Source organism: Aulonocara stuartgranti, assembly GCF_965226115.1.
Source record: "Aulonocara stuartgranti genome assembly, chromosome: 20".
Classification (NCBI taxonomy): Eukaryota; Metazoa; Chordata; class Actinopteri; order Cichliformes; family Cichlidae; genus Aulonocara; species Aulonocara stuartgranti.
This window is the reverse complement of record NC_138956.1, coordinates 15,852,972-15,879,957: the sequence shown is the minus strand read 5'-3', so window position 1 is coordinate 15,879,957 and position 26,986 is coordinate 15,852,972. Positions and strand designations below refer to the sequence as shown.

The window sequence follows — 26,986 nt, the reverse complement described above, 5'->3', positions numbered from 1 at the left end:
ATTTAGTGTTTAAATTGGCTTTATTTGGTCATATCATAAAAAGCACGTGCAATAACAGCAAATTTAATGACGACTCCATTCCACACCGCATTACCAGCTTCCCTTACCATTAGAACTGGAGGTCAGCAAACTCAGCGCTTAATGTTAGGTGGTACCACCTGTGTTGGTCACCCTCTAAACAGCTTTAAAACTGCAGCAACAGACACTGGAGTAGATCAGAACTCAGGTTTATTGATTACGTCACCAAATGCTTAGAAGATTACATCACAATATTATGTATAGAACCGTAGATCACTTTCATTTCTATGTATCTTACATTGAAAACTTTACAGTCTGTATTTTTTTTTTCATTTACTGTATATATTTATATATATTTATATATTCCCTAGATTTAGGGAAGTAGACATCCATAGTTGCGAGGGAAGGAATGCTTTTCAAAAAATATTTAAATGCACTTTAAATAATTACATACATCCTTCTTTTAAAAAACAAGGCATGGAACAAACTCGAAATGATCCAGGATGCAGAGATGCTGGAGCCTCTGTGGATGCAAGTTTTGGTTTTGCTCTGTCAAACTAATGTGGAAGAGGGTCAACACTAAAGGGAGTTCTAGGCATCCAGTGCAAGTCGTTACACTGTGTCATGTTAATACCTGAACACACTGTAAAAAATAAAGATATGGACAACTCTAGTATTCTAGTCCAACTGATGGATGTGTGGAGGTTTTATGAGTCCACTGTACAGCCAGGAGAAGTCGACCCCAGTGTAAGGCTGACTGGGTCAACACACGAGGGAATGCACAGCAGAGGGAAGCAGCCAGTATATCAACCATCCGTACACTGTAAACCAGCAATTATCCAAACAATAACTAAAGAAAGTGAGCCAAATAAATATGTAAAATCTCATTGATAGGCAAGAGGTGACAAACGTGACGGGATGGCCGTGTCACACAGATCTCCCAATTAAAGAACGCTGATAGTGTTATAAGAGGCGCAGATGGGTTTTTCCTGCAGCTGTGAGGTTCAGCCTTTTCAACAACCTCCTTGATATTAACACAGATATGAGAGTTCAATAATGCTTCAGGATTGACATTAACACAAGGAACTTATTTTGATTAGATCACCTTTTTTTCTTTTCCCCAAACAGGCACAGGTGGCCAGATTTCATCTTTTACTAGAACAAATGCAAGGAAATCAAATTCAATGAGATTTTTCATTTCCTTTCAGCATATAGACATTTTTCTTTTTGTTTTAAAGTATTTAAAAAATTAGGCAGGAAAAAAAAAACGCTCAAAATCTGTGAAAGGGTTTGCAATAATATCAATAAATTATTTGTTTACAGTTTTTTCGAGATGAGAGTCAGGGGGATGATAAATGACTACAGTCAGCAGAGAGTGCCGGTCACAGTGCTGTTCATTTCCGAGATAAAGAGGACGGCCAGGGGTCCGGGCGAAGGCGTTTCTGGCTGCCGAGCGCAGCCAAAAACAGGAACACTCAATGCAGAGTCCCAGCAGGAAAGCTTGTCTTTATCAGCCATCTGTGATCCGATCCAATCAGAGGTATAGTGTCTCTCGGGAGCTGTGTCCACCTTCTCACCAGCACTCGCCGTTTCCCTATTCACCTGCCTTCTTAGGATGCGGGAGTCCGGGCCGGCGCGCCCTCTGGATGAGCAGCAGCGATGTGGAAGACGGAGCCGATGCGCAGGAAGAAGCGCCTGAGGACGGCCCGCAGCTCAGGGATCAGGTCAAACTGCATCATCTCACACAGGTGGGGGTAGTAGCAGGAAGCGTGAGGCTTGAACTGGAACAAACAGGAGAACATTTAACTAAAGACTAAATGACCAAAAAAACCAACCAAAAAGAAAGTGTATTTGGAAAAATATACAAAAGGAGGGGTGGTTGCTGACCACTACGTTCACAGCAGGCTGTTTAATTAATATGTCGACAGTGATGCATGTTTGTTCCTGGTTTTTTCCTGCCTTTAACAACAATTTCACGGAATTATGAAACTTTCCCAAAACGCAAAGTAGGGATTGCATAAGAAAGCGGTGCCGGCCAATCCACTGTAACAATACTGGTCTAGTTTTTGTTGATGCAGTGGTTTGTTGGCTGGCTGCACGGCGCCAACATTTCCTACTACTTGTGGCTGCACGGTTCTGGTTTTGGTCTAAAATGACCTGGAAAGGCACCTCAAGTCATGCGCTGCCATGAATCGTTGTGCACATTCTCTAAATACATAATTCATATGTACTCACAAAAATGACATGAATTCAAAAGGATTGAACTAATAACATATTTTTGCTTGGGAAGAACTGATCTTTTTTTTGTACTTTTATTGTTATTCAATTCAGTGGGGAGGACGCAGCGTGAGTTGGAGTGTAGCACAGGTAAAGCTTTACTGAACAAATACTTTATCTAACACTAAACTACTACTAATACTCTTTCCCCAAGTTGTTACTATTGTGTATTTGGAGGTGTACTCTGTGTGTGTGTGTGTGTGTGTGTGTGTGTGTGTGTGTGTGTGTGTGTGTGTGTGTGTGTGCGCGCGCGCGCGCGCGTTCCTGCCTTGTCATCGGGCAGCCGCAGAGTCCTGGTGAGCAGCAGCAGCAGCAGGCTGTTCCAAGCCTCTCTGTGGCTCTCTGAGGTCAGACTGATGAAGTAGCCCAGAGCTTCATTACACACCCTGAGAGAGATGACACAACACAGACGCACATAGACGATTATGACAAACACAAAGCTGTCAGTATCAGCGTTGCTACACGAAACTGATTATCAATCCGCATCATCTTTATCGTAGAAGCAGCTATATCATGATGATAAACGTCTCACATGTGTGTTCTTGATGCAATACATGAGTCATCTCTTACAGCGACAAACACGACGAGGTGATATGTGCCCGGCTTTAGCGTGCCAATATATTACACGAAATGCGCACGCAGAGTACATTCATAAATTTATAATGAGGTATGAGCTGTGTGTCAAAACACAGGAACAAACAGCAGCGCTGCCCTTTCTGCCAGTGACACACTCGGTGCTTATTTATCCAAGGTTTAACATTTAACCGGTGATGACACACAGGAAACACTGTGAGAAAGTGCAGGAGAGTGCTTCACTCACAGCAGCAGGCGTGTCTGGATGTCAGGCCACGAGTCCTGCAGCTGAGGGTCCGAGTACATCCTGAACAAGATCCTGAGGCTGCAGGCCAGACTGCTGGTCTCCTGCTTCAGTAAATTGGGCTTAGATTTCCCTTTAAACCCTGAAAGGTCACCAGAGAGATGACAGCTGTTAAAGCAGTAACAGAGGCTTGTAGTTAAGACGTGTCCCATTTCACTGCATATCACGGTTTCCTCCACACTGCCTTTCCTTTCTGTATATCTATTGTTTATCAAAAAAAACAAAGGAAGTGAAAATAACACTGGGCTGGATATAACATTACTCTTCCCATAATTTACTGCTAGTTCTCCTCTATTTAATGTAAAGCTATAAACAAAGAACCTTCTGAACTCTAACGTGCACAGGACAGAGAATCCTGGGGGCTTTCCCTTGGTTTTTACCTGCCCTCCAGAGTGCCGTCCTCTGTTCGTTATTGGAGTTGAAGTCCTTAGCAAAGGTGTGTGACTCCAGCAGGCAGTCCAGCAGCTTGAAGAGGTGTGCGGACGTCATGTGTCTGTACATGCCCTGATCTGGACCCGACTCAGTCTCCGACTCCTCCAGAGCATCCCGCTGGCAGGAGGAAAAGACTTTAGCATATATGATTTTATAATAGTTTTAAAAATAAGGCTGTACAAGGGGACACTGGTCATTTCTTGTCCCTAGGCCACTGGCGGCCTACTGAAACCATCTGGGACTACGTAGACACTTAATTGGATGAATTCGAGCTAACTACAAATTTTTAACAAAACAATTTTTTTCCTGAAACATTTGTCTGTGGCTGCTCCACCTTATATTAAAATTGTAAAGGTGAAGAGCAGTAATGCATTTTCACTCTCTTTTCTTTGGTTCACCTCTTCAGCTCATTCCGGGTTATGATTTTGTGATTACGCCAAAAAGTGACACATTGATAGAGTGGGTGAGGTGCCAAGCTTTACCTGCGCAGCAGCCATATTATCAGCATCCTCCTTCTTGCTGGTGGCTGGGTAGAAGACAATGTTGTCCACGGTCTGTATTAATTCAAGCTGCACGACACATTTGATCAGCAGGCCTGCAAACAGCCTCTGGTCTGAAACTCCTGCAGCAGAGAAAAGTATAAAGGTGTGGAGATATGAGCACTGGAATTCATGCTGCGATTATTCATTTTACAGATTGAATAAAAAAGCATGCGCTCGTGTGCTCACTGGCATTGCTTCTGCCTTTCCAGGTGTCGTCACTGGACATCTGGCTGTGTCCTCTCTCGGAGGGCGCTCGGTCGTAGCTGCTCTGTGACTGAGTGTCGAAATCAGCATCCTGGAAATGTACAGGAGCGACAAAATACACCATGAACACAGACACAGGTTAGTGTCTGATTTAGTGGAAACTGTGTGTAAAGGAGAGTTCTTTTCATTGGTTAAAAGTAAACTGTATGAAGCATGCGCAGAGCTGCTGCTGTGCATAGTCATCGTTTAGTCACAGGGTGAACTTGATGAGGTTTTTTGTTTCCTCTTACAAAGTGTTTTGCGTCAGCTGCTTCCTCATCCTGTCCAGCCGGTCGCCAAGTCAACAAACTGGTTTGGAAAGCAAAACAAAACCACAAACATGTGACAGCATAAACACAAGAGTAACTTTTACATACACCAAGTTGTGAATCCCCATTAACTCAGTGATGCCATCTTTGACACTTCAACTGAACTTGAGTATAGAGGACCAGCACTCACGCTTGAGGGCTGGTGTTTTGGAAGATCTCCAGCATACAGGAGCATGTGATGTCCCACACCTCAGGGCTGAACTTCTCCCCATTCAGGATCACCAGGTTCTCCAGGCAGTTTGTCCCGGACCGAGCCAGCTGCTCGTTGTCTGCAGAAAAGACAGAACAACTTCAGAACGCATGTGCTTCACACACACTGGTGCGCTGCCTGTCAAAACCTTAAAGCTGTGCATGAAGTAAAAACTGAGGAGAAAATTCTGCCCGCTCCAAGGTGAACCTGTGCGGCCTAAGAGGTTGACAACTGTAGTTTGAGCCTGGCTGGGGAGCTTTGTTTGCATCTCACCTCTTTATGTGCCACCATTTTTATGAGTTTTCTTTAATAAAAAATAAATAAATAAATAAAAAAATCCCAAAATACAAAAAAGAAGACTCACTTTTATTTCATTTATTCATGTTCATACACATAACTGAAATATCACCTGCTCTAACTCTGGGCTGTGAACATAAAATTCTGAGTCTCTGTCCATTAGAGAGAAAAAAAAAACGCAAAACTATATTAATTCAAAACCATGTGATTTGCAGACTCTCTTTGGCACCTATGGATGCCTTTCAGCAGCTCTGCTAGTTTTCAGGCATCTTTCTGCAAGTCCTACTCTGACCCTTTACACTTTATGCCTCTGTAAAGTCTACTGTATCCCTGTTAAGTTGAAACTGCTAGCCATCCTCTTCCACTTATCCAATTCTGGGTCGCGGGATTTCTGGAGAGTCTATCCCAGCTGCTGTAGGGTGAGAAGCAGGCTACAGTCTTGACAGTCCTCGCTAACTGCATGTCACTGAACCCCCCACAGAGACACAGGGAGAACACGCAAACTCCACTGCCCTGACTTGAACCACTGACTTTGTTATGTGTCCACAGTGCTAACCACTATCCCAACACTATTTCCCAAAAAGCAGCAATCCCTTCAAGGTAAATTTTAATCATAGGGAAGAGAACAGAGACAGGGAACCTAATCTGATGAACAAGTGGCACATAGTGAATGGAGATTGTGTTGGTGTGGCCAAAATACACCTTGTGTCTTTTCTACTGTTCAGGAGAACTCAGAACTTTAACAGTAGAACTCATTACTGGTTGATAAAACTTGGAAGATGGATTGGTATTTGTATGCTTTAGGAGAGTTTTTTTCCTCATCAATAAAATAATCCAAAGAAAATAAATGTTGTTTCAGAGGGCAGAGATGTTCTGACCGCTTAGTATTCTTCCAACATGTGAGATATATCATCAGGACACCAGCCTGTACACCTAAAATAGAACAGGTGTTAGCGCTCTGCCTCATTTAAAGGTTGTTTGTCAGGACAGAGGCGTGTAATGAGCGATGACTATGATGAACACCTACCTTGCCTGACACACCACTGGAGTTGGGTGAAAATGTCAGCCAGTAGGATTTCACTGAGTGGCTCATAAAACTGTGTGAACACGTCACAGATGGCATACAGGGCATGGTTACACGTTGTCGTCATCCACTCAGTTTTCTGGAAGCAAACAATAGAGGAGCAGGGTTTTTGTTTTTTTACTTTTATTGCTTTAATTCCTCTGTACATAAATAGCTGAACAGCTGAAATCACACACAGCACTGACCTCTGTCTGCTGTTCGGGAAGCTTCATGTTGTCGAAGATGCGAAAGACAATTCGGAAGAGGTCGTGCCACCAGTGCTTCTCGAAGGTGTGACCGTAACTCTTCATAATCTCAAACATGACTGTGAGACCTCTGTCGGGAGAAACGGTAAACGTCAGTTTTACTGCATCATGGCGCAACCAGAACAGAACTGTTACTGTCTATAAAGTGCAAAAGATGCATTAAAACAGCTGATCCAACATTGTGAGTCTTTATGTAAAGGTCTGCAGTGTGACAGAAAGAATAATACTTGGCTTGGTTTGTTCCATTTAGCATTTATTTATACATCTAAAGTACTTTGCAAATATATGACCTCCATCTGATGGACAGTCTGACAGTCACATGTGTTCCTTCATGTTTCATCACATTACTTGAAAACTGTGTGGGTATTGTTCACTGGTAGGCTCAAGTTATCGAAAGAATAGAAGTCACTGGTGGAATGAGGCTCTATGTTTATTTGGTTATTTAAAAAAGAAAGAAAAGTACCCGATAGACTTCAAGGTTTGTCTGTATTCATGTGACAATCCTGGCAGTGTCTTGTGTGTTTTTGTAAGCCCAAAGAGCGAGTATTCAGCTCTGACTCCTGGAGGTTTGGGGTGGATCTGTTAGCTGTGCGTTACACCCTGAGCACTGTATTTTTAGTCTATATTTGTTTACCATTTGGAAAATGTATGAAAAGCCTTGTTTCCTTAGCAACTAGCACACAGAGTATTGCATTGTAACCACTGAAAAACAGCCAGCTATATTAATTTTTTCTTTTTCTTTTTTGTATGACTGGGCTCGGTGTCGAGTTAAAGTGAGCATTTTATCTTCATGATCTCTGCACAGATTTATGGGTGCGTTTTATAGTTGGGTCAAACTCTACGACCTGGTGCGGACATCCAGCTTGCAGCGGTTGATGATGCAAGAAAGTTCAAACAGGATAGGGAACCAGCCGCGAACCCAAACCCGGTCGCCAGGGGCAACATTCATGTCGTCACTCGTGTATTCCCTCAGGGCCTGCACATGGACACAGCAGGAAGTCAAGAAATGAGGGGAAAAAAGGAAAAATAAAACAGAGTCAAGAACCAAAACTGGTGTTTTCCCAGCTCGGGCGGTGAGCACCTGTGGTCTGTCAGAGACGTATTTAGCACAGTGTCGGATGAGTCTGATGGCCTCCATGCTGGTGTCAGGAAAAGCCGCATTGCACACAAACTCTGACAGGCACTTCACTGCATCCTGGAAGGAGTCGATAGCAGCTGCAAAGTGCTCCCGGAAGGTGTTCACTGATAAAAGACAAAAGCATGCAAAGTAAGAATGATAAGGTCCTGATCTGAAATCCCTCTTCTCCAACTAAAGTCAAAGCAGCACTTACACCTCATGTCTCTGTCAGATGAGCACTTGGATGGTTAACATCCTGCTACCTTGTTATTATTATTATTGAGTAAACATACTCACAGACAATGTGGCCAGTGGTCTGGAAGGCCAACTCCACTATAGTCTCATCATGGTCCGACGCTGCCTGATGAAACACTGAGAAGATGTTCTTCCAGCCTGAACGGATGTTTGCCGCCTGGGAGTTTACCATCTGAGCCACACACCTGATCACCATGTCTCTGATAGTGGGGGATCTGAGGGGGGGGGTTAGAGCTGTTAGCCTCACAGCCAGTAAGCAAACTGCTACTCCTCTTTTATCCATAATATCTGATGAATATAAGAGGTTCATGTAAACCACTCTGAACCCTTCTTACTTCAATAACCTTTTATGAAAACGAGAAAGTACAGTTTCACATGACTCCATAGAAGCATTCGCTACCTGTTTTTCTTCATGATGTGCTCAAAAGGCCTCAGGAAATCTTTCTGGAAACGGAAGTTAGCCAGCTCTCCCTTCTCCAAGAACTTCATGGACAGCTGTCTTAGTGAGTCCACAGCAAAGATGGCAACATCCTCATTAGGGTTACAGCCCACCTACAAGGACACACCATAGATAGCTATCAGTTCTGTTCTGTTTTACAAAAATACTGATGGTGGCAAACACGACAGGACTGGCACCTGCTGCTGAACCCACCTACTTCAAGGTCTCATGTGTTGAGCATTTAGAGATGCTCTGCTGCAAACCTCGGTTGTAGCAAGTGGTTACGTTTGAGTTACTCTGGTCATTTTCTGACCGTTGACATCATCATCATCATCATCATCATCATCAAGGCATTTTTACCCAGAGAACTACCGCTCACTGGACATTTTCCTCTTTTTCAGCTTAAAACCCTAGAGACCACGCTGTCTGGCATCATCAACAATGCCCTGCTGAAAGCCACTTAAAATCACCTTTCTTCCCATTCTGATGCTGTGAATGTCGGCGGGTTATCTAAATCCACTGAGTTGCTGCCATGAGATTGCCTAGCTATTTGCATTAACGAGCAACTGAACAGGTGTACCTAATAAAGTGGCTGTGAGTGCAACTCTGAAGCAACAGATCTTAATATAATGACTGAGATTAGGGGGTAATATCAGTGCATAGTGTCATTAATGACAAATGTCAGTCTTGAAAACCGTCCTACCGAAAGACAACGTCATTGTCGGCACATTCTGTAGATACACAAAATTTGCAGGCAAACAACAAGAACTGTGGCGGTAATAAATTTGTGTCATCAAGGGTTCAATACAGGACAAAAGGCGGTGCACAGAATGATGGCAGCACCACCCAAAGGACACTTCAAGACAAGCCTTAAGGCTCTGCACTTGATAAACATTTTGAAATTCCAGCTCTGTGGATGCTTTGCGACACTGACCTTGTTGAAGTGGTCACCTATGACCTGCCAAATTCTGGACCACTGCAGCCTGATGCGGTTCATGTTGTAGTAGGAGATTTCCACAATCTTCTGCAGGCTGAACATCCTTGGCTGGTGTGCCGAGGCCAGCTCGTCCATGGACACCGCACACAGCCACCGCACAAAGTCCACTGGAAACAATTAAATGGGAAGGTGCTTTGAATTACTTTCTTTACATCAAACATGAAAAACCAAACGGGGATCATTTACACAGCAAAGTAAGACACACTCACCGATGGCATTTCCATCTAATCTGGTGGAACCAGTAAAGATCCTGCAAACATCAAAGTAGTTTTAACATTCAATCGTTATAATGGACAAATGATGTGTGTGTGCAGTGTCTGAAGACTCTGACTCACCTGTCTACAGCTACCACCACACTCTGAGAGCTGGTCTCTCCTACTGACTCCTGAATATGAGCCATCTGTCTCTTATCTTGACTTCCCACCAGGTTACCTGCAACAACAAAGACATTTAACACATACTTATATATACACACACACGCACGCACAGGCAGCCCATAGACACACCAAAATATGTTTTAAAGACCCAGTTTGAATGCAGCATATGTTCTACGTAATCCATTGTATCCTACCCAGGCCCAGGGGCATGAACTCCTCTGTGCCGGAGGGTAAGCCTTTGATGCCACCTTCCCTGTCCCGGACCACCCCTGAGATGTAGCGCGTCTTCACCCCTGTCCCAATCAACTGGGCAAGCTCCAGCTGACTAATACACCTCAAGATCTACAAAACAGGCATTAAAACAATAAAAATACACCATTATAGAGACATTTACGAAGAAACAGCCTACATGCAGACATTAAATTACATCTGTCGCTTGTTAAGAAATTTTAATTCGCACCTCATGCCAGGAGTTGCCCAGGTAGTTTCCATCAGTGTGGGCCACAGTGATCAGAGTCTTAATAGTGTCAATGTTCTTCTGCTTCATCTCTGTGATGCTGGAACTGGCTGTCAGGAGGGTGAATCTGGCCAAAGCCTGAACGTACGCATCTCGCTCCAACTGCAGACAGAAAGGGAGTGAACATATACTCGTGTTTTCACGCTGCCTGCACTGAATTGCTTCCAAAGGAAATATTAGAGATATGATCATACGTGAAATATAACCAGTTGGAACAGTTTTCTACAAACTGTGTGTAAACATGAGCAGACCTGCATACTGAAGATGCATGCGATCCTGATGGCACACCGAATGCCCTCCAGACACAGTGATGCTACCTCAGGGTCGTCGCAGTCCTGCAGGCCCACGCTGAATGCAGCCAGCAGTGGGGTCCATGCCAGCTGGAACACACACAAAGTATCATCTCATTTTACAAGTTGTATCAGTTTCTTACTTGTTATTAATTTCACAGTCCTCATCCTAGTTGCAATATTAGTGCCAATGCTCCAGGGCATCGTCTGATATAATTTAAGGTGTTAAATATAAATCTGGCAAGAATCAGCACGGAAAGATGGTTGAAATCTGGTTTTCTGCTAGGTCACAGTAATGACAATGCGCTTCAACAAACAATTTTTGTGTCTTTATTGAACATTCTCAGTCCAGATGACTGATGTTTTCATTAAAGCTTCATTTTTGTTAATTAGGCCTTTCACCTCACTGAGCATTTTGCATTGTACCACCGGTGCTACCTTCGCTGTGTGCACACTTTCAGTGCAATCATGGAACTTCATTCTTTATTGATTAGATTGGCTTTGGCTGATGTTATAAGTCAACTGTTCCACATTTCATTTCCTAACTCAGCATGTGAATGCTTGAATGAATATTCCCACTGAGCAAGAACAACACGACAACTTTTCCTTGGTTATGCAAATGAGGAATCAATTAGAAATACCTTAAACATGGGCCTGACGTGCTCCAGGTGTGTAGCACTGAAGAAGGGCGCCTGAGCATGGCTGACCGCCTCCATTAGAGCTTTGGCGGTCTTCGCCATCTGTTCCATCTCCATGTTGTAGAGCAAACGACGCTGCTTCTCACTGGCCACACCTGATGGAAGGTCGACTTTAATGTTTCTGACTGATTAAAAATGCACAACAATAAAGCGTCACTACTGTTTCTACTATTTTGGTGAGTAATCCTGGAGTACTTACTCTGCTTGGTGGACTTTGGAGTGATTGAAAACTCTTTGCTCTCCTTCATGGCTATCTTCTTGCCTGCAATTTCATCATATATGGAGGACAGATACTCCTCTGGCAGGTCCTTACTGTCATTAATACCTCGGTTCATCTTAATGTACTGCTCTTTTGTCATTTTGTTCTTCACCTATGTAAACAAAGAAGATCAGGGCAGACAGTAGGAAGGGATTCATTAAAAGGAACATCTAATTGCATATAAACAGAACTTAACAACAACATAGACTATTTCTACTTTTCAGGGAACATTTGCAAAGCCTGTCACCGGTTACTAAAATGTAACATCAAAAATAATTTTCATGTAAATGAACAAGTTTCATCATATACATATCTGGAAGCAGTGACCTTAGAGGAAGTGCTTTCTAAAGATTCAGTCTGAATATTAGTGCAAAAGATACTTTAAGAATGATCATCCAGTTAGAGAATATCTATAAGAAAACATTAAATAGTCAGAATGTCAGATCAACAGAGTGACTGAAAAACTTGAAACTCGAAATAATAGAACCTTATTGTATATTTTAAACAATATTACGTTTTAGTGATTACACTGTGGTGGACTGTTTATGGCTGAAGTTAAAAAAAATAACTTTTTCGTCTGCAATTAGGGTATTTAAAAAAAAAAAAAAGAGTAAGTTATAGCAGATTCTGCAGGAAACACAATACACCTTTGTTTTCTTTGTCTGATGCTGTATTACAGTCTCTGGCTCTCAGTCTTCAGTCTGCATGCATCACTGCACACCATATTTCTCGCCTGCTTCTCTCAGAGTTTAAATTTCAAACCTAGTTTCCTCTGTTACGGCGGTCTGTCAGCAGCAATAATTTGGGGCGGTAGCTATTTAATGAAGGCAGCATTAAACCAGACACTGCCTGGCACAGCACCCACATTCATTTGAATGATGCTACTACAATGACACAACGGAGCTCTGCGAGCTAAAGGATTGGGCTCTGCTTGATGGGACAGCTCACAGTGACAGCTTGCTTGAGTTTTAAAATCTGGTCATGATCCTCTGTGCTTTGAATCCTGATAACATGTTAAAAATGTTGAGTAATGCTTCTTTTCTTCCATTTTCTCCACAGATAACCTTGCTGTCCTTCAATAAACAACAACACAAAACTGTCTCTTACTCCTCAGTGCCTACACAAGGGATCCAAGTCCTTAAAGAACATTTACCACAAGCAGTTAAATTGACTGTGTGACAATGACTGGTGATAATATGAGTGCAAGGACACAAAAAGAATCAACAGTTCTCACCTGAGGACTATGCAGGTCTGTGGTGAGCATAATGATTGAGTATGCCAGCACGTACGCAGTGTCGGCACTGGCAAACAGAGTTTGTCTGCAAAGGAGGACGCATACCAACATTTAGTGGTTGCTCTGTTCTATTTAAATGCAAACTCCAGAAATAAACAGAAGTAAATCTTTCAAGCACAAATATATTGACAGCAACCCGTGACAGTAGTAGGAAACAGTGGCTCTTACCCCTGGTTACACTCCAGGTACCGAGCAGCAAACTTCTCCATCAGCCTGTCGATCTTCTGGGCCTCCCCTGGCAGCCTGAAGCCTTCCAAGAACATCCTAAGTGCAGAGACAAAGTCCCGGCCACAGAAATCCAGCTGGTCCACGTAGCAGTACATCACTTCTTTGTTGAACTTGATGTTCTCTCCCAGGAACTCGCCTACCTGCGTCTGTGGATGCACAGACGATGGGGATTTACTAACTTGAATTAAGAATGCAGCAATAAGTGTGCAAGTCTGTAAATCTGTGTAACCCTCACTGTGTCCAGTCTGTCTTCCTGGTGGAGGAACTGGGCGATATCCTCAGCTTTAGGACCCAGCATGCCCTGATCCTGCAGGTACTGGATACCACGCTTTGGCTTCTTGTTGAAGCTGCAGGAAAATAAAATAAAAAAAATCAACAAAACTTTTGAGTGGACAAGAACAAGGGGAAGTGCAAACATTGCACGCAGGTCCATTCGCATGTTAAACCACAAGCAGGCTGAGAAAAAGAGCTCACAGTTCAATGCCGTGCTCAATGATGTCCTTCTGCTGTTTTATGACCTCGTACTGCTCTGGGTGGTCTGCCTGGGATACAGCAACACTGGAAGAGATGGTAGAATCCAGCGAGCTGATGCTGTCCCGACGTCCCGCCAGCTGCTCTGGGAGCTTCAGCTCGGCCCCCTCGCTATCAGACGGATGCTCCTGACCTGCAAACCCAACGCACAAGAATAAATGCATCTAAACTACCCACTCTGATTTTCATTATTACTACATTCACTTTGGAAAAAACACTTACCCAAGTTAGCTTGAAGGTTTGGATTGACATACATGTCTTTGCTCCACTCCACCATACATTTAAGGATGGACACCAGACACTCCAAACCCTTTTTACGTAGACTCAGCTCCTGTGGAACAATACAAGCTCATGATTATGGTCACACGCTCATATAATATGGCCTGCAATGCTATAGCTAAATCCTATAGACCGGACACACCCAAGTCCAGAGGATAAAGCTTCTGGGTCTGAAATACCTGCAATTTTACTAATGGCCAGCAGGGGACAAATCAAGCTGTGAATACAGTCTTTGAGAAACTGACCCTACTTTTCACTTGATCCATTACATCGCCATGGGTGCCATCTATGGGCTACATCCTTCTTCTCTAATAACACTATGGCTCTGCCTCCTTACAACTACAATTTTTAATAACTAGGCTGTTAAACATAACTCTGAAACACTCAGGTGTTGCTAAGCAGAGAGATCCTACTTTGGCACAGATTATCCTAATGAAATGCAACACAGTGCACACATACCTGCAGGGGTGTCATCCCGAGCTCCTGACCACTCCTGCCCTGAGCGATCTTGGACAGATCATTGACAAGACGCTCAAAAATGTTGGCAGCATTCAGGTCACAGTCGTAGTTTACATATATGTCAACAACACACTGAGCATCTGGGAGAAAGGCAAAACGAATTAAGAAAAACATTTCAAAAAGGTTTTTATGTCATATGTCTTGAAAAATTCTGGACTGCCTTGAGCAACCCCTCGCTACAATAAAATGCTTAAACTAATGCTGTGCTAAATTCATTAGTGCCAACTGAAATAGCAGCTAAATTTCTGCATTTGATGAAAAGGTAACAAAAACCCAGAGAATGGCAAATCATCATTTATCAAGGCTATTTTGAGACTTGCATTTCTGCTACCACTTCCTACTGCTCTCTGCAGTTACAGAAATGTCAAGCCTGTGCTCTTGTTAATAAGCGACTTTCAACTACATCTTAGTCATAGAACTTAAGTATAATGAACTTGTATCAGTGGACCTGTACCTGCACAGATGCGTGTTAGCGTCTGGATAACCATCCACTTGTGCTCAAAGGAGCTGGTCGACGTCTCCAGGATGGTCAAAAAGATCTCTCGGAAAAACACCTGAATCGAGGAGAATGAGATACTCAGGCTTTAAAGATATAGCACCTGCTGTGGACAAATGTCCTTCAAGGTGATTAAATTAACTTTTAAATGAAGATTTTTTGTGCCAATCGACTCAATCCAGGAGACAATGCATATTACTATCCAAGTGTTTTACCTCAATCTGCATCTTCAAGTGGACTTTGAAGTGGGAAAGCAGGGTGAGGAAGATGGCCAATGAGAGTTCGAAGACCTCAGGTACAGAGGAGACGCCATTTTTGGACAGTGCCACACACAGATACTGCTTGATGGCATTCACAAACATCTCGTGGGTGCGAAACACTGGCCCGGCGCCCTGCAGCACGGAGAGCAGCAGCTGCAAGGAGACAATCTTGGACCGCAACTCATGAGACCTGCAGATTAGAGGAAGGGTAAAGACACAAGTTCATACACGTAAACGATGTATAGTTTAGGGGTTCATCTCAACCTGGTATTTGATAAAGGCTAGGACGCCTTCTCTTTAATCTACCTGGGCTCATTTTACTCTGCCCTATTCACACTGACTGGCCCAGCAACTAATGTTACAGTAATTAGAGAAGACAGGGTCACAGCAGGATGGAAAAGGGTAAGTTCACTCTGCAGAAGCCAGAGGCGGTGATATTTTTCTGGGCAAACTACAGTGTGGCAAGTAGATGCTAAATAAAGTGTCAGGGCAGGGGATCTAATGATATCATCATGGGGATTACATAAACTTAAAATTCATAATCAAGCATCCAGGTTAAGTTAAAATATTATGTGACAATGTCAGTCAAGTCATAAAAATGACTCACTTTGGGTCTGGAGGGCCATCAGCAAGGGGCTTCATGGAAAGCTTACACAGAGAGCGGAACACCAGAAATGCATCTTTTTGCAGGATGTGAGAGAAGCGAGCAGCGTTGTGGGGTCCCTGCAGGCCCTCAGCATCCTGAGACAGATGAAGAGAGTTAATCACACTCTATACCATACCTTAAAGGCAACAAAATCTCTAATTGGTCTAGCCTCAAGCCTTTATATACTAAAAGAGGCTCAAAGCAGAGCACAAGATGCTACATTAATGTTTTAAATGATAGCTTCATTTAGGGAACAACTTTAAAACAAAGCTCCAAAAGCAGAATCGAACTGAAACATAATAAAATCCCAAAGTCGAGAAAAGGGCCCAAGAAGCTTTAAGAAGATGTAAATGCACACATGGAGGTTCCGATTTAGTTTGTTTCAGTCACACTGCTTAACTTTTTTTCCTGAATTAAGAAATATGCTATTCACTCGGATTTTAAGCGAGACTGCACACTACTAATGAACATCTGATGACACTGACACTGCTCACCAGCATGTCTGTGGAGGACAGTGAAGACCGGTCCTCGATGATACCATTCATCTGCTGACCTTCTGTTCTGACTCTGGGGGGAGCCACCTCTGTCTGCTCGGTGGCAGGGTGCGGTGGGTGCTCGCCTCCTGGAGAAGAAGCCAGAACAGACGTTTTCAGGTCATTGCAATGACAACTGAGCAGACTGTGAAGAACAGAAGATGCAGGATACACTAAAAAGAGAATAGGAATATTAGAGGAGTATCCCACCTGCTCCAACATGGGTCTGTGTTGGCTGTTGCTCTCCCTTCTCTGCTGGGTTCGAGTTGCTCTCTGGTTTGTCCCCTTCGTCACCTTGCTGAGCTGCTGTGGGAGAAGTCTCAGCACCCTCCTCCTCAAACACTGAATCTGACATAAAGAGATAACTGAATTTATAGATTCAAAGGTTCAAGAAGCTAATCTGTTTGAATCATTGAGGATTTTCTTGAAGTGCTTCTTAGATTTGACTTTTATTACACAAACCTGTTGATGGTGTGACCTGCTCTGCTTCTCCATTAGGTGGAGTATTTTCACTCTCGACTTCTCCATTGACTGACGGTGTGTCTGGCTCTTGGTCCTGGTCCAGATCAGGGGCTGGAGATGGGTGTGTGGAGCTGCTGGTATTGGTGGTGAGATCTGGAGTACTCGCTGCCGGGGATGGGGAGTTCTGTGGCTCAGGAGTTGACGTATGGTCAGACCGGGGGGAGCCAGACCTCCGGCTGCTTGGGACAGGAGATGGATTTTGCTGGGGCAAACGTAGGCGCTCCTTCTCCTGCTCCTGAGCCTCCAAAGCCTGTGGAGGAGGGAGACGATGAAGGGACTCCCTACAGTGACACAAGCTTATCAATCCTCGGGTTGGATAAGCTAAGACATTTAGACATTTTGACACAGAGTAACTGTTGCAACAGTCTCAGGTGGTCGAGTCTAAATGCATTGAATGTAGTGTTATCAAAGTAGATGTGACATATTATTTATTTATATATATATTTAATATTCATATTTATTGTTTATTTTGTCTGTCTGCCACAAGTAGGACAAATGAATGCTTGGGTAATGGTATAAGTCTTGGTCGTGTTTTTCTGGCCAGTACAGTGGTGTAGCGGTTTGCGCCGTCCCCTCACAGCGACCATGTTCAAATCTCCTGGCTGCGCTCAGTTTTCATGTTCTCCCTGTGACTGCAGTTTAATGGATCTGAGGTAGTTAAAGTGGATAAATAAAATACTCTACACTGTGGCTTGTAGTCTGAAGTGCTTTGAGTGGTCAATAAGGCCAGAAAAGTGCTATATAATTTCCTGTCCAATGAGCAGCTAATTGGAAGCTAATTATTACAGACTAATTACTGTTCCTGCCTGAGACAGGACAAGGTTACAGCTGTTTACAGCTCATTAGGTACACATGGCTTAACTGTACGGACTCTGGTTACTACTGCAGGTAAGGCTGAGGCTTCTATAATTAAAACTGTGATGGCGACTTATTTTCAGTGAATCCAACACTAATCAGTACAGTGATCCTTTAAGCAAGCACACAGTGCCCTACACTGTTTAACAGAGACTTTACTTTTTGAACAATAAGATTAGAACTTCAGGCTGCAACTGTTTTATGATGAGCAGCAGCGCTTTGTAACAGTGTTAGACTGACAGCCTGGTTTTCCATGCGGGTGAAGATAACGTTGAGCATCTGGGTGAGGGTGGCCTTGGCCGTGGTCTGGTTGATGAGGTTGCGGCTGGCCAGGTAGATGTTGTAGCAGGTCCTGACGGTGAGGAGGACTGTGCCCTCGTGGATCTCAATGTGCGGGGAGGTGACCGTTGTCAGCAGGGCCTGCACAGACAGAAGAGGAAGTTGAGACTTATCACACAGGATGTCTTATTCAGACCATGCTGCTGAATCATCGCTGGACTTCCCTACTACAGCTTCTCTACTCGTCTCCTCCATATTTGGTGCAGAATTAAAATCTTTAAAGGCAGTTTCACTTGATCAGTGTAAATGGGCTGTAATGACGGTCAAGGCTCCTTCTACAGTTTATGCAAACAGATGCTGATAATCTGTCCTATAAACCTTTTGTCAACAGTGATGAAACAGATTCCTTCTTACAGTAGACTTTGTCCTTTATGACCAACCAGGATGTTTATTTCAGGAGGTGGGCGGAACCTCAACAAGCAGCAGCAATGATAACCTACCATCTAAAACGCAAATATTAAGAAAGATGAGAAAATATAAAATGATGTGTGACATATCATGGGTGAGCTGACATCATCTTTCCTATAACAACGGTCCAGATACATAAGTTTAAAAAATATAATGACAGACATCTGACAGTGTTTAAATAAGCTAGGGGAAACTTGGAACAGCAGGTATTCTATTCATCTTTGTCTTTTCTTTGATCCTGAAATGATGAAGACACAAATGTGTCTGCAGTTTTACCCCAATAACCAATCCTCTCTTACTCCTAACTCACATTAGAGACACAGCATAGAGAAAGAAGCCTTTGAGCTTGGCGGTCTGGGCTCTGACATGTTAGTAAACAACAACAACGACAGCTGGATGATCTGAAGGCTGCCAGATGTGAGGTGAAGCACTGGGTATACCTTGATGATCTGTAGCTGGACTCCCTCATCGGTTTGTGGTCCCTGGAAGCAGTTGCAGATGGTTTCCACCAGTCGGTCGATCAGCCTCTTCCCAGGAGTTCTGCTGTCCGGAGCGTTGCCTGTGATGTGGCCATAAGCAATCAGCTTCTGCAGTGGCGAGAGAGAGTGTGTGGGTCAGGGCGGCAGGGTGTGGAATGCTAGAGTTAGTGTTATTCCCCTTTTGGATACAGTGTTGTCCAAAAGTCTTGAGCCACCCCTCATTGGGAAATGGGTGCAAGGACTCATTGAAATAGTATGCAAATATAAATGAAAAGTTATATGTGGGACTTTTGACCAAAACTGAACTAAAGACAAATAAAAGAAAAAAAAAAGAAAATTGTGGAATTTAAAAATCTATCCTGACAGCGGGGCACAAACGAATGTAGTTTTTCTTTTGCTAAATGATTAAAATATTCACAAACGGATTTAATCATTTATTATGAAAGCACGAAGTGCAGTTGTGCTAGAAATGATAATTATTTGTTTTCAAAATCTACTTTTTTCCTACTGTCTTTTTTTTCTAAATACCAAAAACACCAAAACTACAACGTTACCCCATCAATTGGGTTGCCAATAGGTAGATATAGCGCGTCGCTCTGTAATGCAGACATATCCATCTATCCATCTCTCATTTAACCATTAATTTATCATGAATTGAACAGTTCGATCCCTATATGGACCTTTATGTAGCCACCTCTTTATACAAACCACTGGTATATGGACGGATGAACAGACATCAACCCAGGTCTGTTCATCCTTTCCTCAGTAACGCTCCAAATACATTTGAAAATGACTGAAGCTATGAATGTTTACAACTGAAAGAGATCTACACACACTTTGAACTCTAAACTATATATAAATATAGATCAGAGATCCTGTGTCAAATGTGAGCTGTGGAGAATCTGGAATTTCCCCTGGGATCAATAAAGTACCAGTTTATCTAGCAAAATGCCTTTCTCTCTCAAAATCTGTCTGTGTTCATTAAGCACTTCTATATCTACACGTTACTGTCCACAATTTAATTTGAATGTAGCAATTAAGAACCTGTGTTACTGATCAATAAGCAGTAAACCTCAGTATGTACGAGCACTGTACGAGTGAAGGGTCATATTTTGGACACAACCATGAGCCCAAATACCTCACATGATGTTAGCACCTCAATAACTCAGAGCACATAACAAGTTTAAAGAAAAAGAAAGGAAGTCTGTGTTTGCTTGCTTAGGCTGTTGCAAGTCAGTACCTTTGTTCCACAAAAGCAGAGTAAACGTACTTCACAGGTTACAGCTGGCACAACAATACAAGTGTAGCTACTATGAAAATCTCCTGACATCTCCGATTGTGGCTCAAGAGTTGGGAGTTCGCCTTGTAATCGGAAGGTTGCCGGTTCGAGCCCCGGCTTGGACAGTCTCGGTCGTTGTGTCCTTGGGCGAGACACTTCACCCGTTGCCTACTGGTGGTCAGAGGGCCCGGTGGCGCCAGTGTCCGGCAGCCTCGCCATTGTAGCCAGGGTGGCTGTGGCTACAATGTAGCTTGCCATCACCAGTGTGTGAATGTATGTGTGAATGGGTGGATGACTGGTTCTGTAAAGCGCTTTGGGGTCCTTAGAGACTAGTAAAAGCGCTATACAAATACCATGCCATCTCCGTGGCACATGTGCATGTGTGCGTGGAATGCAGAGCCATTGTTCTGCGTAAATGTCAGACAGGTGTTTCAAGATTTTACCTTGCAACCTCCAGTTGGGTTATATAATCATTAAAAAAAACCTTGCTGTGTTTTACTTACTGAATGCATAAGCACAAGAAGAGTGAGAGTGACAGGTGTTTGTGTGTGTGAGTGTGCGAGAGAGAGTGAACTTTAACCTGCAGACAATCCAAAGAGGTGCTAACTATCCGGGGGGACTTAGACTGACACGCCAACTCAAAAGGCAGCACATATTTATCAGCCTCGATGTAGTTGGCTCTGGGCGGGACCACGGTACCATCCCTGGAGGAAGGAAAGGAGAGCAAACAGCTGAGAGACCTGGCAAAGCTGCATCAAGAGCAGATTTCTATACACGCAATGTATAGAGTGTAAGCTGTGTAAGCTGGAGATCCTCAACTTCATGATAATGACACAGATTATGTGAATAATTCAAATGTTATGTCAAATCTCTTATTCTGCAGTCCTATTATCATAGTCCAGAACTCTCACAGCACAACGACATTCAGTCGAACAGGTGGCTCGTCTACGGCAGAAGGCACATTGCATTGCAAACACTATCCCATAATCTAAATAAAAATAGAATGCAATGATTTCTAAATCATTCAAACTCTATATTTAAAAAAAGCTGCAAAAAAGACATCATATCAAAACACACAACAAGGATTTTATTTGTTGTCCCAACACACCCTTGCTCTGAATTTCATGTCAGCAATATGTTTCAATAAACTGAGACGGAGCCATTAAAGGACTGGACAAGTTCCACAGATCTTTAGAAAAAAACTTCCCTGATGGAGTAATTGTGTTAACTGCAATAAGTAAACTGATTAGGTATAAAGACAGGATCCCACAAAGGCTGATTCATTTAAAAGTAAATACAGAGGGAGATCCAATGCTCCACGTATTTACTGCTAAATTAAAGTAAACGTTTCTTTATGGATTTTCTCGTCTACAGTGCAAAATATTAACAACAGATTCAAAGAATCCAAAGAAGTCTGTTAGCAACAATATTAAATTGCTGTGACCTTGTAGGTCAGAAATCCTGCAGTGGAAATCACAACATGGACTCTTTTTGAAAATGAACATGGCTGCAGGCTTTTCCAGAAAGTAAAACAGAAATGTTGGCTGAGCTACTTTGAGACAAACAGGACAAAATAGTAAACCATCCTGTGATCTGATCAATCAATGTGGAGGTTATTTTTCAAAATGATGGAGTGCAGTTGGATTAATCCTGAACAACTGAGGAGCTGAAAGTCTGTACCAAGCAAAAACTGGAAAACAACTGGTCACTTCCCATATTTCTTTCAATAAAATGTCATCTTTTAACATTTGATATGTTGCCTTTTTACCATAAGGAATAGATTTTTTAAATACATTGTTTACAAGCAGTCCTACTATTGCAGTCAAATCACAATGAAATTCACAAGCAATCCTTATTTCAAGTTCTTACCCAAAATACCAAGAAGAAGGAAAAAAACTTTCAGAGAAAAAGAAAGCTTTGTATTTAGGAATACTCACTTTTGTTTCTCCAATTCTTCCTTGATTTCATCTGTTAGAGGAAAGCACAGGAGATTAAATGTTACTGAGGTCTGAACGCTCTGCAGCACACTGCTGCCACACCACACCACACCACACCGCTGCGTGCCGCAGCACATAAGTGTGACTCTTGATCCAGGGGTTACTAAGTTGAGCATAAATTGTAGTAGCATTATATGCTACACACAGGAAATTAGTATGTGCAACACTCACTACAAATGTCATAATCACTATTCTAGACTAATATACTTTAAATGGTGACAAAAACATGTGATTCTCCTTCCTTTTCACACAGTAAGAATGTGATGTGAGGCCAGTTCATTCCTCCAAAGTGTATAAATTAGTACTACACATAAATATATAAAAAGGTATGAATAATACTCACACGCTTTTTTAGTCACGTGGCTGCTGCTGACAACGTTCGTCTCTTTCAGCATACCTAGTTCATCATTAAATACAGTACCGTGCAAAAGTTTTGAGCCACCACTGAACCCTTTGTTTGTTAAGACACTTAACACTGACCAGTGACTTATTCAAGCATAAGAAGGCACCTAACTCAAGGGATGAACTAGCTTTTTGTCTACACATGACAACTTAGCAAAGAACCGGTTTTAAATTGGACCAAAAACACAATTTGTTTTCATTTCTTTAGGGGAATCTATGAAAAATGCCAATGATACCACAGTTTGACAGACATAAAGAATTATTGCACCAACAATGGAATTCCCACAGAACTATAACCCAAAAACTTTGCATATTTCACCATGTTGTGCATTGTGTCCTTAAAGGATTTGAGGAAAGTTGACAAGTAGAGGACAAAAGAAGAAGTGGGAGGGCTAAAAAATAAACAGTATCTGACAATAATGTCCTTAAGAAAATGAGAAATTGCAGCACAGACCTGACACAAGACCTGAGAGATACACCTGACCCCAACCCTTCAGTTAATCCACCTACTGTTTGCTGAAGCCTCATTAGAATTGGTTTAAGTGGAAAAGGCTGCCAAATTACCCATATCAGGACAGAAAAACAAACAATGGAACACTATCAGTCACAGACTGGCCTCCACAAAACCCGACCTAAACATTATTTTCGGAATGTGGGATGATCTTGACAGAGAAGAGATCAAAAGGCAGCCAACATCCAAAGAAGAGCTTAGGAATACGCTTCAAGAAGCCTGGACAATTATTCCCAAAGACTGGTTAGAGAAATGCCAAGAAAGCTCGTCTAAGAGAGTTGAGAGAGCGTGGAAAAATAAAGATGGTCATAGCAAATAGTGACTTTTAAGCTCATGAGAGTTGCACAAACTCTGTTTCCACCTTATATCCTGTAGTTTTTATTTATGTTTGTGTAAGTTTAAATAAATTGCTGCACCCATTTCCCATGCAAAACAAAGAAATGAGGGGTGGCTCGAGACTTTTGCACAGTACTGTATAAACTAATGCAAGACAGCTTAGCTTTCTGAACAAGGTATTTGTGGCAGTGAGGGAGAAAAAACTGAGGTATTCATGAGACTTGCCTAAGGCCACATTGACTGAATATCGGGAACACACTAAACACAGCCGTGAGGCGTTGAGGGAACACGTGTTGTGTTCAAGTGTCACATATGAGAGTCAAACACGGACAGAGAGCACACAGAGCAGCCCCGCCTCGCCCACCACCACTCAAACACGTCCTTAAACTGCCTGCACCCTAATATTGTGGCACAAGTTGTTTCCCCAATTTCTCAATGATCTAACAAAAAAAAAAACCCGACAGAGACAAGCACCTTAGAAAGCAACACCACACTCCGGGCAGCTTTTAATGTCTTTAAGTCCAATAAGACACTGGTCGCTGACTGTCACACAAACAGGCAGAGCAGTCTGAGCTGAAATACACACAGCAGTGCCGTAATTAAGTAAACAGCTCGGCGTGTGCAACACTATCTGTGACTGGGTTGAATGGAAAAGAACGAACGTCAGAATATCCTGGAGTTAGGTAGCGTGTGTGCGTGTAGAGCCGGACCAGGCTGTCTGGCTAGTTGACAGTGCTACGTACAACACAGGGATTGGTCTGTTTAACTAGCTAACCTAGCTACAACTAGCTAACGTCAGTTAGCTACGTTAGCATGTTACCCTGCCGATGCCCGTTTAGAATGCGGCTGTGGCCGGATATCAACATAACAAAGGTTATAATTGGGAGTGAGAATGGTGTCAACACATAATTATATGTCTGTAAACATCAACGGGGAACCAAACAGGCGATAAAGGCCATTCAGTTGCTAACGCTAGCTAACTGGGTAGCTCTACCATAAAGGCAGACCTCAGAGCGAAATGTTTCAATGAAACGCGACAGAAACATAAGGCTCGGCGAGCCAATGTTCATAACAAACCCACTTACCTAGCGCCACCTGGCAGGCTTTACGCAGCTGGCTGTGCTGGCTCCTCTTCACCTCCTTATCCGAGAGGATTTTCTCCAGCGCCCTGGACAGAAACATGCTCTTGGTTTTGCTGTTTTCTGCCTTCGACTGCGAGTACTGCTGCTGCTGCGGTGGCCGGTGTTGTTGCATCTCTCGATCTTGTTGCCGCTCCTCTCTCAGGCCGTCATCTTCGGCCTGGTCCTGCGAATTAGCAGGTGACAAGGAAAAGCTAATGAAAACCAGGCTATCACAGTACGTCCAGTAGAGCTGCTACCTCAACTCAGCGCCGCCATGCTGGGTACACGTCATGTCACATCACGTGATTCTCAGCTGTGTGGATTTTGACAACGGCACCTCAGGTAATCGCTCAAACCTAGTTAAATAGAGTTATATCAATGGAAGAAAAATGTATATTGTTCGAATCAGACATAATAAATGATAAACATTCCGTTTTCAAAGACTTCCGAGTTCTGTAACTTAAGTTAAAATACTCATTTTCATGTTGAATATTAAGCTCGCTCACGTCCTGGAATATCCTGCAGATGGCGCCCAAACTCCACAAAGTATTTATATGAATGCTACTCAGTTCATCTACCGCACATACTACCTGAAAAGCAGGTCAGTGGCATCTTCAGGATTTTTTTTTTTTTTTTTTTTTTAAATTGGAGCAGCACAGGAGGGAACAAGAACCAAGCAGGATGTAACAGCAACTGAATTTTTAATAAGACCTGCTTGCAAATTGGTTAAAAATTCAGCCACTTGTAACAGTTTTTATTTGTAGACAGACCCCCAGCTTCCATAACCTTGATTTAGGCCGCAACAAAATCCAACCACTGACTATTGCTACATATTAGTTTATTTTATATTTTATCCAGTTCCTCCAATCAGCAGTTACAGGTATATATATATAGATAAATAAAAGCATCAATATGAAAAATACTGACAGACAATCTTCATTACAAGTCTAAAACATAGAATTTATCTGGCAAGCAACAATCATTGCTCGATCACTTAAAAAATTTCTGACAGAGTAAAACATTTAGCCTGTTTCAAGGTTGCTTTAATACATGTTTTTATTCCACAGAAATCATAATTCACAGTATGAAAAAAAACAAAAACAATAATGGTGTCATGTCTTGCACAGACTCTCCTGTTGCTTCAGCCAGAACCGTAAAATCACCTACTGAAATCATCTCTAATGGACAATAAAAATCTACTGTACCGTGAGATTTATGACCAAAAACAACAATCACAGATAATCAATATATCAGTTATAAAAATAAAGTCATAAAATGTGTACAAAGAAAGAAAAATATGCCGACATCTGATTAGAGAATAAATAAAAATGTTGCTGTGGTTACAATCCCAGTGTCCTGTGGTAAAAGTAGAGGAAATAAATTAACAGTGACTTCTAAAAGCCTTCCATCCAAAGTATGACTCATCGCTGTGCTTTAAGATCGGGAATGAAAGAAGACAAGTCCCACCAGCATGTGCTGTACCATAAAAAGGCCCAAAACACAGTACCTTACACATATAAGTTACAATAAACAAGTGGGTGGTTATACACAACCTGTGTGAAGGTTTCTAGTCAATGATTCACTGTGTAATAAACAATAAACAGAGCTATAAATGATAAACATTAGTGCAGTGGTGTTTCACTGGAAGTGCAGTGTGTGCCAGCCATGATATTGTGGGTGAGATAAAATCCATGCTAAAGTCAGGGTTAAAACTTTTAACAGGAAAAAAAAAATCAATGAAAGAAATAATAGACCATCTGCTCTCACTTCAGGGAGGCAGCAGCTTGTAATGGTAATGGTGGATCTATAGTGTGCTTTCAATAAATGTTGTGGATCTGCTTTATGAACAGGAACTGTGAGAGTTACTTCTTCACTCAGACATTGTGAAATGTCTGAGTGAATTCAAACTGAATGGTAGAAAAAAATCAAAGTAAACGGACGTTCATTACAGACAAGAAATCATCCTACTGAAACCACAAAAATGCAGGTCAGGGCCAAGATATTCTGTACACAAGCCAGCCCTGCCTCACCTTTATCAAATACAGAGAGTGAATCAGCTTTTGCCTTGCGTGTGTGTTTGTTTCACCGTGACTCAGTCCTACAAGGGCGTACTTTGGAACCAGGAAGTTTTTCACTTCTGACTATGTGAGCCATTCATTTTAACCCACTCCTTCATGTCAGCCTCTGTCAGTGCGCCCCAGGGCAGCTGCGGCTACAATGTAGCTTGCCATCACCAGTGTGTGAGTGTGTGTGTGAATGGGTGGATGACTGGTTGTGTAAAGTGCTTTGGGGTCCTTAGTAGCCACTGTAAAGACAGTTGTTAAGTTACATTATCTTAAGTGATTAACTGAATTCAATAATAATACAATGAAAAGCAAGACATGTTGCAATGAGACGGCACTGAGATTAGATGTACTGAGTTATGGTCCAAAAAGAAGGAAGAGGGGAACACTATTGCAAACTAAATT

General features: G+C 42.5%; 1 protein-coding gene across 2 annotated transcripts; it reads right to left on the bottom strand.

Moving 5' to 3' along the window:
* Positions 1-211: 211 nt before the first annotated feature.
* arfgef2 (ADP-ribosylation factor guanine nucleotide-exchange factor 2 (brefeldin A-inhibited)) lies at positions 212-24,839 on the bottom strand. Of its 2 annotated transcripts, none has more exons than XM_082518037.1 (39): positions 24,483-24,839; positions 22,089-22,119; positions 20,732-20,855; positions 18,834-18,980; positions 17,887-18,066; positions 16,732-17,041; positions 16,480-16,617; positions 16,231-16,358; positions 15,698-15,831; positions 15,046-15,280; positions 14,789-14,888; positions 14,275-14,414; positions 13,759-13,867; positions 13,480-13,669; positions 13,241-13,352; positions 12,946-13,151; positions 12,718-12,802; positions 11,424-11,595; positions 11,168-11,349; positions 10,488-10,616; positions 10,180-10,338; positions 9,914-10,061; positions 9,678-9,774; positions 9,552-9,592; positions 9,280-9,449; positions 8,307-8,458; positions 7,949-8,121; positions 7,616-7,776; positions 7,380-7,510; positions 6,475-6,604; positions 6,233-6,368; positions 4,849-4,987; positions 4,641-4,698; positions 4,333-4,441; positions 4,087-4,226; positions 3,553-3,721; positions 3,116-3,254; positions 2,564-2,681; positions 212-1,799 (listed from the first exon to the last, which is right to left on the bottom strand). In XM_082518037.1, the coding sequence occupies exons 1-39, from the start codon at positions 24,649-24,651 to the stop codon at positions 1,629-1,631; spliced, it is 5,562 nt and encodes a 1,853-aa protein (XP_082374163.1). In that variant the 5' UTR covers positions 24,652-24,839; the 3' UTR covers positions 212-1,628. The 2 variants fall into 2 exon arrangements, with proteins under 2 accessions (XP_082374163.1, XP_082374164.1); XM_082518038.1 differs by having other exon boundaries at positions 11,168-11,319.
* Between the last annotated feature and the right edge of the window lie 2,147 nt (positions 24,840-26,986).